The sequence below is a fragment of the Sturnira hondurensis genome, unplaced genomic scaffold (genome assembly GCF_014824575.4).
Source record: "Sturnira hondurensis isolate 20B ecotype Veracruz unplaced genomic scaffold, ASM1482457v3 Scaffold0001509, whole genome shotgun sequence".
Taxonomy (NCBI): Eukaryota; Metazoa; Chordata; class Mammalia; order Chiroptera; family Phyllostomidae; genus Sturnira; species Sturnira hondurensis.
In genome coordinates this window covers 5,740,167-5,755,262 of record NW_028074140.1, presented here as the reverse complement: position 1 = coordinate 5,755,262, position 15,096 = coordinate 5,740,167, and the positions used below count along the sequence as shown (strand labels likewise).

Here is a 15,096-nt window from a genome sequence, read left to right as displayed (position 1 = left end):
TGTGTTTTATTCATAGTACTCATCACACTTTTCATTCACCCTGTTTACAGCATGAGGCCCTTTCTCACTGTCCATTCCTATAACCCCAACACTCAAAACTGGTACCTGGCACAGCAAAGGCCTTATTTTTGTTGGGAAAATAAAACTAACAAATTGCTCTCCAAGGGGGCTGAAAGGATTATTATCCCCATCAGCAGTAAGAATGCTCATTTCCCCTCGTCTCTCAATGAAGTGATTTTCTTAGAAAGCAGCTCAAACGATGGAATTCTGTTAGACCTTCACCACACGAGACCTGGAGGAGAAGCAACGAGGCTGTCTTCTCACAGAACAACCGCTGCGTCCGAGCAGAGGTGGGCACAGACGGCTGCTGTTGGGCATGTTACAATAAGGCCCCGGCAGGGTTTACTTTCTCATCCAATTTATGTTTAAAAGTTTCCTTTTTGTTGCAACTGAACTCAAGGGAACATTGTAAAAATGTTGCATTTAGTAAAAATTAGTGAAGAGGCAGCTCAAGTATTTGGGGTGTGGACGGGCATCCATCCATTCTTTGCATTCCCATCCCAAATTATCCAGCTGCGTTAGTACTCTGACTTACCGAATCCTCTCTAATATGTTCACTGTTAACAGGAATGTGTGTGTTTTGTATGTTAATTCTTAAAAGAATTTCATATTTAAATAAAGTCTTGCAAAAAGAGCTGATCTATATAAAAGGTGTTTAATAGAGAGAGCATCACAGCACCTGTCATCAGGTAAAGGTCCCTAGGACATAGATCAGATTATCCCAATCAAGTCTCCCTTTACCCAGAGAGTTTGTTTAAATACAAAATAATCAACTTCTTGTTCCCATGTTTTCCTGACAAATCTTCAGCAAAACTTAACTTGGAGATCACAAGTAATTGAGGAAATAATTATTGTGTTCCTCAAAAGAAAGTAGCTAATACAAAGTTTTCTGGTTGAAAAAATAGCACCACTATTTTTAACGGAAGAGGATCTGTCTCTGAAGTACAAAGTCCCTAAACAAGTGATTCACCAAAATTCATGCAAAGTAAACTTTGGCAGAAACTCTCCTGTGTTCTGGAGTGGAAAATAGAAGCAAGTAAAAAGACAGTGCAGACAGTAACCTTGAAAAGTCAAAAGACACACACACACACACACACACACACACACACACACACAAATACACACCACCACCCCCACCCCCCGTAGGGCATTTTCCTTGTTCTCTGCCAGGTGCATCACCAGTCAGGGACCTCAACCACAAAGGGCGTTTTCACGTCGATCTTGCCACTGTTAATGATGGAGCAGTCGGTGAGTGGACGGTCGTGCCCATCAGTTGCCTGAAGTTCTATGGAGTGGACCACTGTCTGGTGAGAGAAAAGCAGACCCATGGTTCACTCTGACCAGCAAGTATGGCAATCAAAAAATGAAGTTAACACCAAGTCTAAAAGCCCAACTAGGAAGTCAGTTGTGGTTTGTTGTTTGTTTGTTTCTTGTTTCTTTTTTTAGTGTTTTTTTTATGATTACAAAACCATGCAAGCTAATGATGGAAAACTTAGAAAATATTCCAGAAATTTATAAATAATAGCATAAAATTCACTACCTTGCTAATTAGAGAATATAGTTATGTGTTTCCTTGTTTTTATTAGCAATTTATTTTCTCAAAAAATAGATATTTTTGTAAATACCAACCTCTAATAAACTACGTTCCCACTCACTTGTTACAACCCAATGTAACAGTTAACATGCAGTTTGAGTCCATTTCACCTCCACCTGTGATAGGTCTGGGCATCATAAAATGAGCCAGAAAGGAGATTTAAAAGTGGAGCTAGCTCGGGGTTGGCCATTTTACAAATGACCCAAGCCATTAATCTATCTATAGGTTGAGTCTAACGCTAATGTCACCCCACCCCACTGTGGAGGACAAGCCCCTTTCTCTGTCGTGCAGGATTTCACAGCCCACAGGCTACCTCATGTCACATTGCAGGAGGGAGGACTGGCCAAGGACTGGAAAGTTGGCTTCTGGTGTTTCCCAAACAGGGTTGAGAATAAAGCAGCAACAGAGAATCTGAGTGGACCTGGTGTCAAATATTCCCACCTCCGTCTGACTTAGATCCATTTAAGATAAAAGGCCAGCATTCTTACGTATTTCCAAGTAGACTGCGTGTGTGCACATGTATACTTAAAGCAGTGACTACACATCTGACTTACCTATAGTAATTTTCTAAATAAAGATTTTGCTTATTTACTTTCAGAGACAGGGGAAGGCAGGGAGAAAGAGAGGGAGAGAAACATCAGTGTGTGGCTGCCTCTTGTATGCCCCGCACCAGGAACCTGGCCCACATCCCAGACATGTACCCTGACTAGGAATAGAACCAGTGACCCTTTGGTTTGTAGGCTGGTGCTCAATCCACTAAGCCACACCAGCCAGAGTTACCTGAGGAGGTTTTTTTTTAAAAAAATACTTAATTTAGCCCTGGCTGGTGTGGCTCAGTGGATTGAGCACCAGCCTACAAACCAAAGGGTCACTGGTTCTATTCCTAGTCAGGGTACATGCCTGGGTTGTGTGCCAGGTCCCCAGTAGGGGGTGTTCAAGAGGCAACCACACATTGATGTTTCTCTCCCTTTTCCCCACCCTTCTGTCTAAAAATAAATAACTAAAATTTTTTTAAATAAAACTTATTTAATGGTTAAAATGGGAATACCTGCTATGTTTATTTTGCCACAATTTAAAAACGCTTATCTGTGGGCCCACCTCTGGAGGTTCTGCTTCTGTCAGTGTGAGGTGAGGCCCACAGAGCACCTGGGTTGCTTTGCGAACACCACCTAGATGACTGGGGGAGAATCAAGGGATGCAATTCAGGAGATTCTCTAGATTCATTGAAACTGTATGAAATGTACACACACTTTTTTTTTTCCTGGAAAGAAAGGCTATAGTTTTCATTCATTTCTCAAAATTTACAACCCATAAATGTCAAGGATAGGTCTTCTATGGGCAGAGAGAGCAGGTCTCCCAGGATGTACCCAGTGGATGGAAGGAGATTGTTGCTGCAATTCGGGCAATAAGACGTAAGATCTAGAGAAGGGGAAGAAAAAACACAAGCAGAAGAACACCCAGAACTTGTGCTCTGCAGTTATCTTACAGCTCAGGACAACGTTGCATTAAAAAATACTCAATGAGTGGGTGAATGAATCAGTTTACATTTAAACTTTTTAGAACCTGGTTGGACTCTAGTGGTCAAAACCCCAGGTGCTTTAACCCATGCACGGCCAGTTAGCTCATCTCAAAAGCCAAGTTCAATAAGATGCTGGAGGAGGGCTGGCAGTTGTTTTCACTTCAGAATAGAAGTGAGGGGAGAACAATGATGGCTCATGAGAATATAGGCATGTCCTTTATTGTGATGGGATGTGAAGTGATGTATTGATGAGTGTTTTCCCTATTTCCTTCTTATCCCACTTGCGAACGAGAACCCTATCTTTGACTGCTCGGGTTGGGTATCGCCTTGCTGTGAAGGGAGATTCTGAGTTGGCCAGCTCACTTGCTGGCCTTCAGTTGGGCAGAATCAGAATAGCAAGTGAAAGTTGTGGAAGAACTGCAGTGAGTGGGATTGGTTTATTTACATTCAGATGAGGGAGGCAGAACAACTCACATGAAAAGAAAACAAAATGAAATACAGAAGAAGACAAGGATGGCCCTGGGTTGGGTTGGGCAGACCTTATAATTGCCAGTCCAAGCATTGAGAGAGCTAAGAAGGAGTAATATTGAAAGTGGAAAAGAATGAGGATTTTAAGAAGTGTTCCTGTGGACTGTAAATTGAACACCTTTGATTTTTTTTTGACACAAGCAGCATAAATTTGAATTCTCTGTACTAATTCTGGTTGCTATACTGTGTCTTTAAAGGTGACATGTGTCTAGACTAAACCACATGGGGTGCTGGGGTTTTTTTTCTATTTTCTCTTTAATCGTGGTGAGAAACATAGAATATTTACCACCTTATCCATTTCTAAAAGTACAGCAGGGTACTGTTAAATGTATTCACACTGTAGTGCAGCTAATCTCCAGGACTCTTCATCTTGCAAAACTGAAACTCTACACCACTGAACACTGACCCCCCACCTCCCCACCCTCAGAGCCCTGGCGACCGCCGTTCTGCTGTACGTTCCTGTGCGTTTGACTTCTCTAGATACCACATGTAAGCTGAATCATACAGTCTTTTTATGACTGCCCTATTTCATTTAACATAACATTCTCAAGTTTCATCCACATCTTATCCTGTGACAGATTTCCTTCCTTTTTTACGACCGAACAATATTCCATTGTTTGCACACAGAGGGCCCTGGTTTTATCTGGTTACACTAAAAAGAGCTTCCGTTTGTAACAAGTAGTGAGATAAATTAACTTGAGTACTCAAAGTCTCCGTGTCAACTCCTCCGCTTCTGCCCCAGTGCTCCTGACAATTAAAATGCCATTTCATTTATAATTTATTCACCTTTGAAGAGGCCAGTCAGCATACAATGATGGATTTCTACAAAGCACATCTTAAGATCAAAATAAATCATTGGAAGTACTCATTATAACTATAAAGCTTTGAATGAGAAAAATAATACATCAAGTTACCATTCCATCGATGACTTTCCCAAATACCACATGTTTGCCATCCAACCAGGTGGGCTTGGTCAAGGTGATAAAGAACTGAGAGCCGTTGGTGTCAGGCCCGGCATTGGCCATGCTGACCCACCCGATGCCGTAATGCTTCAGTTTGAAGTTCTCATCTGGAAATGTCTCACCGTAAATGCTTATACCTGGTGAGGCAGAACAAGAAACAGGAGAATCAACAGATGTTATAGGAAATTAAAGTCTTCAAAGGGAAACATAAGGTTTTCGTAGAATTGGTAGATAGAGCCTGATAAGAGTGGGGGGTGGGGAAAAGATGGCAGAACATGAGGAGAAGTGAAGGAGGGCATAAAATTAACTCCGCAAGGAAGCAGGGCACCAGAGACTGACACAAACACACACAGACAACAGCCTTATATTTCACACAAGATGGCAGGACACCTTCTGGCCTCAAACCGAGGGCCAAACTCTGACCATGTAGGCCCACGATTTCCCTGTGAAGTGAGGAGGAACTGAAGGGCAGGATGTCATTGAAAGCCAGACTGAAAGGTGGATGAGCCATCCTTGTGGCTCAGTCTCTGTCCTGAGGTCCAGGCCACATGTCCGAGGTCACTCCTACCTCAGTATCCGACCAGGGAACACCGAGCACTTATTATACACCCATAGCTAATTCTCAGAACAACCCTATAGAGCAGATATTCTCAATCCTGTTTGCAGTGAGAAACAGGTTACAAAACTCGAAGACAGCAGAACAGAACTCGACCACCTGGCTTTCCGACTATACAGCAGGTGTGCTTTCCTGCCTCGGCACTAAGGGCAACAGCAGCCAGCCTGGGAGTCATTAGGCACTGATGATGACATCAGGGCTCGTCAAAATACAGGGGGTGATGGCAATTGGGAACACCCAGTGCTCCAACCTTGAACAGAAGAACCAAAAGCAGGTGTGTGGGCTGGGGTTCTAGCCAAGCCGCAGGTGGAGAACACTTTTCCCCCATAAAACAGCAGTAGAGACCATGAGAGGTGTATGCTCCGCCCTCCAACACCGTGAGTGCCTGTCACGCTCACCCCCACCCCTTCTGCAGGGCTCCTTATCCACCCACTGCCAACCTGAAAATCCCAGCTCAGTCAGAAGGACAGAAGTGGGTGTCAAAGGCAAGCAATGTACAGTTAGCTGGTCGGCCAGTGACCTGCGAGGTGCTCTGGCCAGAAAGCTCTCTGCCCACACAGGGATCTGAGCTCAAGTAAGTGATCCGCAGGTCCTATCTCCAAAACTCAGAGAATTTTAACCCAAGACATGCTTGCACACATTGTATACACACACACACTTGCACACACACTCAGGGAAGGGAAGGCAGAGAGAGAGAGAAAAGTGGAAAAGGAGGCACAGCAAAGCGCAGTCACAATTCCTGCTGGGCCCAAGGGCAGGAGAGTGGGAGGTCAGTCCTGAGGGGACCAATCCTTGAACTGTAAGCCTCTCCAGGGCAACCCAGCTGTGTGGGGGGTCTATTCATTATAAATAGACCATTATAATATACATAAAGTTGGCAGTAGTACTGGAAAATAACCTAGATTTCTTTAAAAAGTTAGCAGTTTAATATTCACCAAAACTGGTATTTGCTAAATTAAAAATCTTAAACCTAAAAATAATTTAAATTCTGTGTAGTTACATACACCATGTATGTTCAGGAAAACAACTCTTCACATCTGAGGGAAAACAGTCCAGGGAGCTGGGTGGACAGAACCTCAATAAGAAACAATAAACTCAGGGGTGCCCTGGCTGGTGTAGCTCAGTGGATTGAGCACAGGCTGCGAACCAAAGGGCCACCAGTTCGATTCCCAGTCAGGTCACATGCCTGGGTTGTGGGCCAGGTCTCCAATAGGGGCAACGTCAGAGGCAGCCACACATTGATGTTTCTCTCTCTCTCTTTCTCCCTCCTTCCCTTCTCTCTAAAAATAAATAAATAAAATCTTAAAAAAAAACAATAAGCTCAGGGGGATTTGAAACTATCAATTCGAGTATCTGTACTTTATAAAACTCTAACTTTGTTTATAAAATTAATTTATAATTTTGACAAGTCATCTATTAATTTTTTATTATTCAAAAAGCCAATAAAATGAAAGAGTTTTGGAAAAAGGAGATAAATTCATCTGTAATCCTGCCACGTGAATACCAGTCTCCTGGTTCTAGAGTCACGTCCCCACCAGCACCCAGCCTATAGTGCACTGCCGTCCCTGTGACACACGGCGTCGTGTTCTGCTGTTCATTCCTGTGACACATGTCTTTCTGTGCTGCCACATGCTAGCAGTCTAGCATTTTAATGACTGTAAAACAGTCTACTAAATGAACGTATTTCCACTTTGGAAAGATAATGAACACCAAAGTAATACTGTCTAAAATCAGGAAGCCTTCCTCATTCATATCTACCAAGATTTGGCCCCACCCCAAACTCTATCCTTCCCAAAGAATTAGTCTGGTAATCTTTGTGACTTTGTTCCTTAAGTCCAGAATTCAATATACTGGGTAAACATACGGGCTTAGTTTTAGGTCTCGGTTGGTCAAGCGGGTAAGGAAACATATGAAAGGCCACGTTACCGCCAGTGCCGTCTCCATTGGTGAAGTCTCCTCCTTGAATCATGAAATCTTTGATGACGCGATGAAACTTGCTTCCTTTAAATCCATATCCTTTCTAAAGAGATTACATCAATTGAATATACAAGCAGATACAACCCACACTGAAAGTTAAACCCTAGTGTTTATCTGGAAATGACAAAATGAGAAAATTATACGAAATACCTACAGAACTTGATTAGGTCCCTGCAGTGATTTCCTGTTAGAAATTTATCATTAGCTGGCCAAATCAATAAATAAGTAAACAAACTACGGAAGTAAAGTATTAACGTGAATAGTAAAAAGAGCAGTCTGTGTTTTCACTTGATGATTGTGTCCCCTCAGTTTCTGGAAGCCTAAGGACGCTGAACGCCTGAAGAATACAGATTTTATACAAAAACGAAGTAAAATATTATCAGATGTCTCAGGTTCACCTGACCTGCTAATGTAGCACTCCCCCCGCCCCCTCAGAAGATATCTCGATCTTGGCTTAAAGAAGGAAGATCCAGTCTGCACACAAAGGAAATAAAGCTGGTAAAGATACCTCTCCCGTTGCCAAAGCGACGAAGTTTTCCACAGTCTTGGGCACAACTTTCCCAAAGAGGCCANGAAGCCTAAGGACGCTCAACGCCTGAAGAATACAGATTTTATACAAAAACAAAGTAAAATATTATCAGATGTCTCAGGTTCACCTGACCTGCTAATGTAGCACTCCCCTCCCCGCCCCCTCAGAAGATATCTCGATCTTGGCTTAAAGAAGGAAGATCCAGTCTGCACACAAAGGAAATAAAGCTGGTAAAGATACCTCTCCCGTTGCCAAAGCGACGAAGTTTTCCACAGTCTTGGGCACAACTTTCCCAAAGAGGCCAATCACGATTCTGCCCACATCTTTGTCTCCAATCCTCACATCAAAGAAAACCTGCGTGTGGTTGGAAGACAGAGTGGAAGGTGACACAGAAAAGCCACATATGTGAGGTAAGTGAAAGTTAAAATCTGTTAACACACAGAAGCCCTGCCCACCAGTATTTTACAAAGGGGTCACGAAGGAGCACGATACAAGTTAAAGAAACTCTAATTCCATTTTGTGGGTACATTTCACACACAAATATTCATTCCACAAACAGTTATTGCATACCACCTACAGGCCAGACACTGGTAGGGACTGGGTTTAAAGTTTGACTCAATACTGTTCGAGTCAGCCGGCAATGTCTCCAAGAATTCCATGGGCCCCCACACCCCAGGCAAGCATGGCTGCTTCTTCCTGTCTCCCAGTTTGTGAATAGTGCTCAGAGTGGGAACTGCTTCTTCTGAAAGGTAATGCTCTCTGATCTTGGCAGAAGAAAAAACACTGGTGAGGAGACAAGCAGGCTGGCCATCCAGACTTATTTTTCTGTAACTTCAAAGAGTCCCAGATTCCCGTGCATTCTCAATAGACTGTCAAGGGGACAGCAAAAGACGATCTAAATACACAGCAGTGTTCCAGAAGGCACCGTGAGACACCGGGGTCCCAAAGCACATCAAACACGACACTTGGGTCCTGACCAAGCCATCTGCCCTGTAAACTCAGAGACTGAACTCAGCGACCACCATCGTCTTACACAAGGGGAGTGTGCTCTTTTTCTGTCACAACATCTTAGAACAGAAGGAAAAAACATATCCAGAAGTGAGTGTGAGTCCCTCTTTCGTAGATGAACTTTAAAAGATCTCTTGCTCCTTTTTTAAACTTTTTGTGTGAAATGATATGATATACATTTTGCCTCACAAATCACTGTGTGAAGATGATTCTGAGACAGCACGCTTGAAAAGGCCATGGAGTCGGAGGGCATTCTATTAGCGAGTTCAGATGATACGAACCAATTTAATGTTTGAATAGGTAAAAAAAGACATTCAAGAGCTAGCTTTAAAAGTATAGGAAGGGTTGTCAGAGAAAAAAGATGTCTCAGAGTTTAGAAAAATCACAAAGTAAAGACTGTCAACCTTCAGTTTAAGACAAGAGCTTCTGCCAATACATCAGTACATCTGTCACGGAATGACGTGATATTTAGTGTTCCATGTGGCGTTCTACAAGTTTTACATGGCCAAAGCAGCACAAACTGCATTGTTATTTATACAATGGAACTACAGAGATTGTGTGAAAGGCCTTGAGGTGAGGCACTGTTATACAGGAGAGCGATACAACGTGGCTGTGTTAACACACCCGCAAGCCTGGTCCCACACAACTGGTGTCAAAGAGGAGTCACTTCTCCAAAGGGACTTCCAAGCCCAGGAGTAAATTCTCCAACAGGCAATAATGAAGCAGCACTGGGAAAAGAATCAGGGACATAATTTTAGAGAAACACCATGTAAGGTACCAGACTTTTAAAATAAAGAAGAGCAAATAAAGCCTGTGAATGCTTAGAAGGCAAAGAGAATAAAATCTGGGACGCATAAGAAGATAAAAAGAAGTCCCAGTCACCCAGCATAACTCAATAAAATCTTATTTTTTACACACAGTCTAGCACACGTGTCCATACAATTCTTCCCTCCGCCCACCCCACACTATGGCATTCTTTAACTTCGTGAGTAATGCATAGCAAGAAAACATGGCAGTTTTCCCAGCTCTAATGGAAATGGTAAAATCTTACTTAGTCAACAAGTATTTATCAGAGATCAACGTGAAAAGCAATGTGAAATTATAAGCTACACAAGAGAGTCCCTGTCCTAAGGTAGCTTAAATCAAGAGATGGGACAAGTAAAAGGATAACCTTCACAAAACAGCAAGTGACAAGCGCCCAGGACACTATTGCAGAGGGGGGGGTTGGGGGGGGTAGACGGTAGTGTGCAGTGCAGTTGAAAAGAGCTGCAGGAAGGCATCTGTACACGGAAGGAAGCAGCCTCCAGGGACAAGAATGGGTCCAGGCCCCACCTGGCAGAGCTCCTCCTGGAACCAAAGCACCAAGGCAAGGCATGTGGTCTACGTGCAGGGAAGTAACGTAGCCCTTCTGCCCTCACCAGAGGGGAAGGGAGGCCTCAGCACTTCCAAAGGCAGAAGAAGCATTGGGGAAGGCAACAGAGAGGAAGAAGGTAAAGAACAGAACCCCAGGCAACTTGGGACTTCCTCAAGTGGGGGCAGGGGAGAATCCGGGGGCCCTTAGACCAGTTTGAGAATGAGGCACTACGGCCTGTACTGGGTGCTGAGGGAAGGTAAGGACACTGTAGTGGGGAGAGGCACTGAAATTGCAGGGGAGAAGATGGAGGACGGGGAAGAGGAAGGAAACAAACATGATCTGGTCAGGGGTGTCTCAATGTGCTTTACCTACATATCTTATATAATTAATCCTCACCACATCCTGCGGGGAGGGGCAGGCACTGTTCTCACCAGTTTGCAAAGGAGAAAGTGGGGATTAGGGAAGTTAAGCAGTTTAAGATTTCCCACCAGAAGCGTGAAAACCAAAATTTCAGTCTAAGCATGTGTCCAATTAGACGGCGATTTATTGTTAATAAGGATCTCGCAATCTAGGCAGGGGACCCCAAGGGGTAGAACGGGTGTTTTTAGATCCCTAGTGCCCAGCACACTGTCAGCTTAAGTACAGACTCAAAAAAATGCTAAACAGCTCAATGCTGGTGATGCTAACAGAGAAGCAGGGAACCCAGACACACCAGCCAGAGTGAGGGTTGGCCCCAGGTGGCTGCCCGGCAAACTCACTTGACACCTTCTTGAGGTGTAAAGTGTCCGAGGTGTCTCTGACTTGCTATGTGGCCTCGGGAACAAGCCCTGTGCTCGACAGGGGGTGGGGGTGTAAAGCCCCTACCCTCATGTAGCTTACGGTCCCTCAGAAGAGAAAACACATATATCAGTAGCTGTAATGTAATGGGAAGTTGGGTTTTATGAGACGAGTACAGATAAACTAAGGCCAGAGGTGGGGACTCTCCGTGGGGATCAGGGCGGGCGTCCTGGAGAAGTGGGTACTTAGATCCCACGTTGCACTTGAGGAGCTGGCACTTCAGTCACTTCTTTTTTCCCCCCTGGAAGAAGCTGCCCTTGAAAGTGATATGGAAATTTGGGGGCACTGGGGATGGGGAGAAATAGGAAAAGAGTGAAGAGGCACTCTCATAGCCTGGCCCCAAACCCTGTAGGGTTAATCCTGCTTCCATTTCTAAAGGAAACCCAGCTCCACCACCAGCTGGCTGAGCTCTTGTTCCTCATCTGCAGAGTAGATGATTCCGTTCAGCTCTGCACTGCTACAGAGGCGTTAATAACACAAGTAACTCCAGCAACTGGCCTCGAAAACCCGGAGCTTCAATCAGAACTAAGCACTTTGCCTGCTTTATCACATCTAATATGCAATACTCTAGGCAAGTATTATTTCCATCCCCATTTTACAAAGGAGGAACCAGAGCCTCAGGCTGCCCAAGACCTGCCCAAGACCGCCCAGCCTTAGTCTCATGGCCACTCCCTGCTGTAGAAAGTGCCAGCAGCTGTGACAAGCGTACAGCTGGAAAGGTGGCAAAATTATACTCTACAAATGTAGGGGCCTGACCACACGGAACCTGTGGCTGTGCTGGAAAACACAGGGCTGCCAGGTGCCAGTTCAGCGGATTTTGAGACCAAGGGGCCTGAGTGCCCGCTAGTCCTGAGCCTCTTTAGCTGGGCAGGAAGCTGAAGCAGTGGCCTGGGATTCGTGGACCAGGTGAGTGCCCTTAAAAGGCCCTGCAGGGGGACAACCACTCACACATTTGTAGATTCTTATTTTAAGAAATCAGAGGAAAAGGCAAAAACTGCGAGGGTAAAAGAAGACACTAGAGCAGTGGCCAATTGACCTACTTTTCTACACTCAGAAATAATTTTTAGTGTCTCCATTTTCCACTAGATTTTGATGTCTTAAAAAGCCCATTAAAAAAAGTAACTAATGAAACAGAGTCCAATCTGAAGAAGACTTGCCTACATAATCATGGACTAGAACACGTAGGAACGTCCTCGGTGACAGCACCTTCAACTAGGGGCTAAGATGCTCCAGCTCTTACTCCCTTCCCCCCCCGGAAGCCGCAAGCCTCTTCCTCTCCTGGCTCCCTCTTCTAGAGGTTTCCAACCCAGGGTGCACCCCTCCGGCGAAGGTGATTGATTGGCTTGCTCTGGGGTGGGTTTCTGCATTGGTAGATTTAAAACTTCCCAGGTGAAGCTTGTTCCCAAATACAACAGGTGACAGCCTCACACTAAGAAATTCTCCATTGTTTGTCTGAAATCCACATCTCGCTGGGCCTCCCATTCTTTATCTGGCAATCCTAACCCCTTTCTCCCACTCCCTTTCTACACTGTCAGCAAGTCTTCTCATGCCTCCAAAATCTATCCCAAGTCCCTCCCTTGCTCCCCATTTCCATGATTACCCCTCTAATCCAAGCCACCACCATCTGGACTCTGGCATGGAACCCAGAATGACCTCCCAGTTCACTCTCCACCGAGCAGCCATAGTTAATTGTGTAAAAGCATCTATGAGATCCTGTCGAACCCGTGCTTAACACCGTTCAGCAGCTCTAACTGCACTTAACATAAGGCCACAAACTCTAAGAGTAATTGCTTCAAAACCCACACTCCTAACTGACCTCTGAGGCCCTGCATGATCTTGCCGCTGCTCAGCCCCTGATCGCATCTCAGGTCACCCCCTCGTATCCCTGTGGTGAAGCCACACTGTCCCAGGCAGGCCGTCCTCTTACCAGGGCAGGATGGCTTTCCTTCTGGAGGCCCCCTTGCACATGCACTCAAGTTTGCCTCCCTAACTTTTCGCCAGGCTGGTTTTTCTTACCCTTCAGGTATTTTTAAATGTCACCCAGTCTATATTAGGCTGTATATCCTTCACCACTTACCAATTTCATGAACTTTATATTTATGGCTGTATCCTAAGAGACTCAAATGTATTTTCAGATTGAAGGAAGCCCCCCACCCGTCTTTCAGCTCTGCGGCCTGCACACGTCATTTCCAAAAAGTAGGTAAGCCGGAAAGCTCAAGGGGCTGGGAGTGGAATCCACGCTCAAAACAATCTCCTAACTTTACCTCACACAAGCCACCTCCCGTGGCCTTTTGGTTCACTCCTGCTCCAGTAAGATGTTGGGGGAACTCACCCCTCCTAACCCCTTTGACCTCCCCTCTTCTCAGGGCCGGTGTGAGGCAGATTTAAGCACTGTGGTAGTTCCACAGTCCCATTTCCACGGTCCAACACAGGACTGCTGTTAAGGCCACTTGCAGCTGCCCCTCCTTCCAGATTCCGAGACTGCCAGTAAGTTTTTCTGGCAGTGGTAATGAACAACCAAATCATCCCCTCCCTCTGTCTGCCCCGGCACCCTACCATTATCTTCTAACCTTGGGTAAACATGCTGGAAAAAGAACTGAGGCCGGAAAGGCAGCCCATGGCAAATTTTATATCCCTCTAATGAAGACAAAAAGCTGGCCTCAGGTACACAGGTACCGCCTGGGCCTGTGGGCAGCACCATCCTATCCCAAGCCCTGGCCTGTCCACCAGTCACTGAACTCTGAAAGCGAACCTCTCCCTCCCGGCGGGGACCAGGTTCCTAAACAGGGAAGGACAGCGTCTGCTGGAGCACAGCTTCTACCGGCCTGCCCGGTCATCACCTGGGCAGGGGCTGGACCTGGGCTCTTCCACGCTGGGTGACTCCCCAGCTGCAACCCCTGAGCTCAGAGCGTGTCTCCTCCTCGCATCCCTGTCCCTCCCACACTCCTGCTTCTGTTCTCCAGTCCCCGCCACGCTGAAGGAAGTACTCAGGCTGTCTCCTTCCTGGAGAAAGGACCCACCAGTTCCAGAAGCTTCTTCTAGCCCTTGGGCTGGTCACCTTGGACCTTAGACCAAGGGGATAAAGTTCAAGCAGCCAGCGATGCTGGAGATGGGCTGGGACTCTAGCCAGCACCCTCTAAGTCATCTCCGAGAGTGCCCCCGCCCCTCATGGCGCAAGCAAGCCCCTCACACCAGCCCTGCCCACTGCCTCCCATCCTCTGCCCCCTCCTTGCTACCCGACAAATGTCCCTGTCCCCAAAGCTCCCCCATCCTTCAGGCCGATGGGAGAGGAAGTTGCAGTCTGCCGCTCTGTCACCTTGGCCGTCACCGAGGGGCCTCGCTTGCGGAGGCCCGGCGACCCCGCAGAAAGCACGAGTACGCCAAGCCCCAGGCAAAGCACCAAAAGTAGCAGCAGTCGGGAACCTGAAACCATGGCGAACGGGGGGCAGTGCAGGTATCGGCAGAAGAGGCTCGGGTTCTTCAGCGGGTTCCCAGACCCGCGGCGGGACTCCCAGCCAGCTGCGCCTGCGCGCTCCCGGTTCAGGGGGTTGGGATGGGAGAGGGATGGGGCGGTCCCGGCAGGGCCGGAACCCTGGGGCGCTCCTCCCAAGTTTGACGCGGTGAGGAACAAGGGACTCTCGGAGGCTCGCAGTGGAGCCTGCAGCACGGGCCGCGCCTGCAGCGGGAGCTCGCAAGGCCGGCAGGGAGCCCGGGCTGTTGAGGCACCGCGCCCCGGAGAGACAGACTTGGCCAGAGCTCAGGAGCTAAGGGGTTCGCTCAGGCACCTCCAGGAACCCACCGCACGTGAAATCCAACAGAAAGTCGAGGACTCTCCTGCCCCCCAGACCCTGGCAATTTGCCCACTGCTTGGGGGAGGAGCGGGGGCAGACCGGGTTGGGCGACTCTGCAGACTAGTGCCCCGACGGTAACCTCAGCTGCCTTCGGAGTAACCTCTGCAGCAGCTGCCAGGTTTCAGAGCCTTTAGCTAAGTTTTGGACGGCTCTCAGAACTTTGGGACCCCTGGATGGGCTGGCTCAATTATACGTGATGAATAACCTCTCGCTGAGATGATTCTCTTTGGGTATATAATTTTTACAAATTTAAGAATAATG

The 15,096-nt window shown here is 46.6% G+C and overlaps 1 protein-coding gene across 1 annotated transcript; it reads right to left on the bottom strand.

Moving 5' to 3' along the window:
• Positions 1–696: 696 nt before the first annotated feature.
• PPIC (peptidylprolyl isomerase C) lies at positions 697–14,814 on the bottom strand. Its single transcript, XM_037028825.1, has 5 exons — positions 14,301–14,814; positions 8,026–8,139; positions 7,206–7,299; positions 4,616–4,800; positions 697–1,364 (listed from the first exon to the last, which is right to left on the bottom strand). The coding sequence occupies exons 1-5, from the start codon at positions 14,415–14,417 to the stop codon at positions 1,236–1,238; spliced, it is 639 nt and encodes a 212-aa protein (XP_036884720.1). The 5' UTR covers positions 14,418–14,814; the 3' UTR covers positions 697–1,235.
• Between the last annotated feature and the right edge of the window lie 282 nt (positions 14,815–15,096).

What these genes read in the sequence shown, in the direction of transcription:
- PPIC (XM_037028825.1), bottom strand. Translation starts at nt 14,417, where the DNA reads ATGGTTTCAGGTTCCCGACTGCTGCTACTTTTGGTGCTTTGCCTGGGG. An exon ending in GCCCCTCGGTGACGGCCAAG is followed by an intron (nt 8,140 to 14,300) that starts GTGACAGAGCGG and finishes AACCACACGCAG; the next exon opens with GTTTTCTTTGATGTGAGGAT. An exon ending in TCGCTTTGGCAACGGGAGAG is followed by an intron (nt 7,300 to 8,025) that starts GTATCTTTACCA and finishes TAATCTCTTTAG; the next exon opens with AAAGGATATGGATTTAAAGG.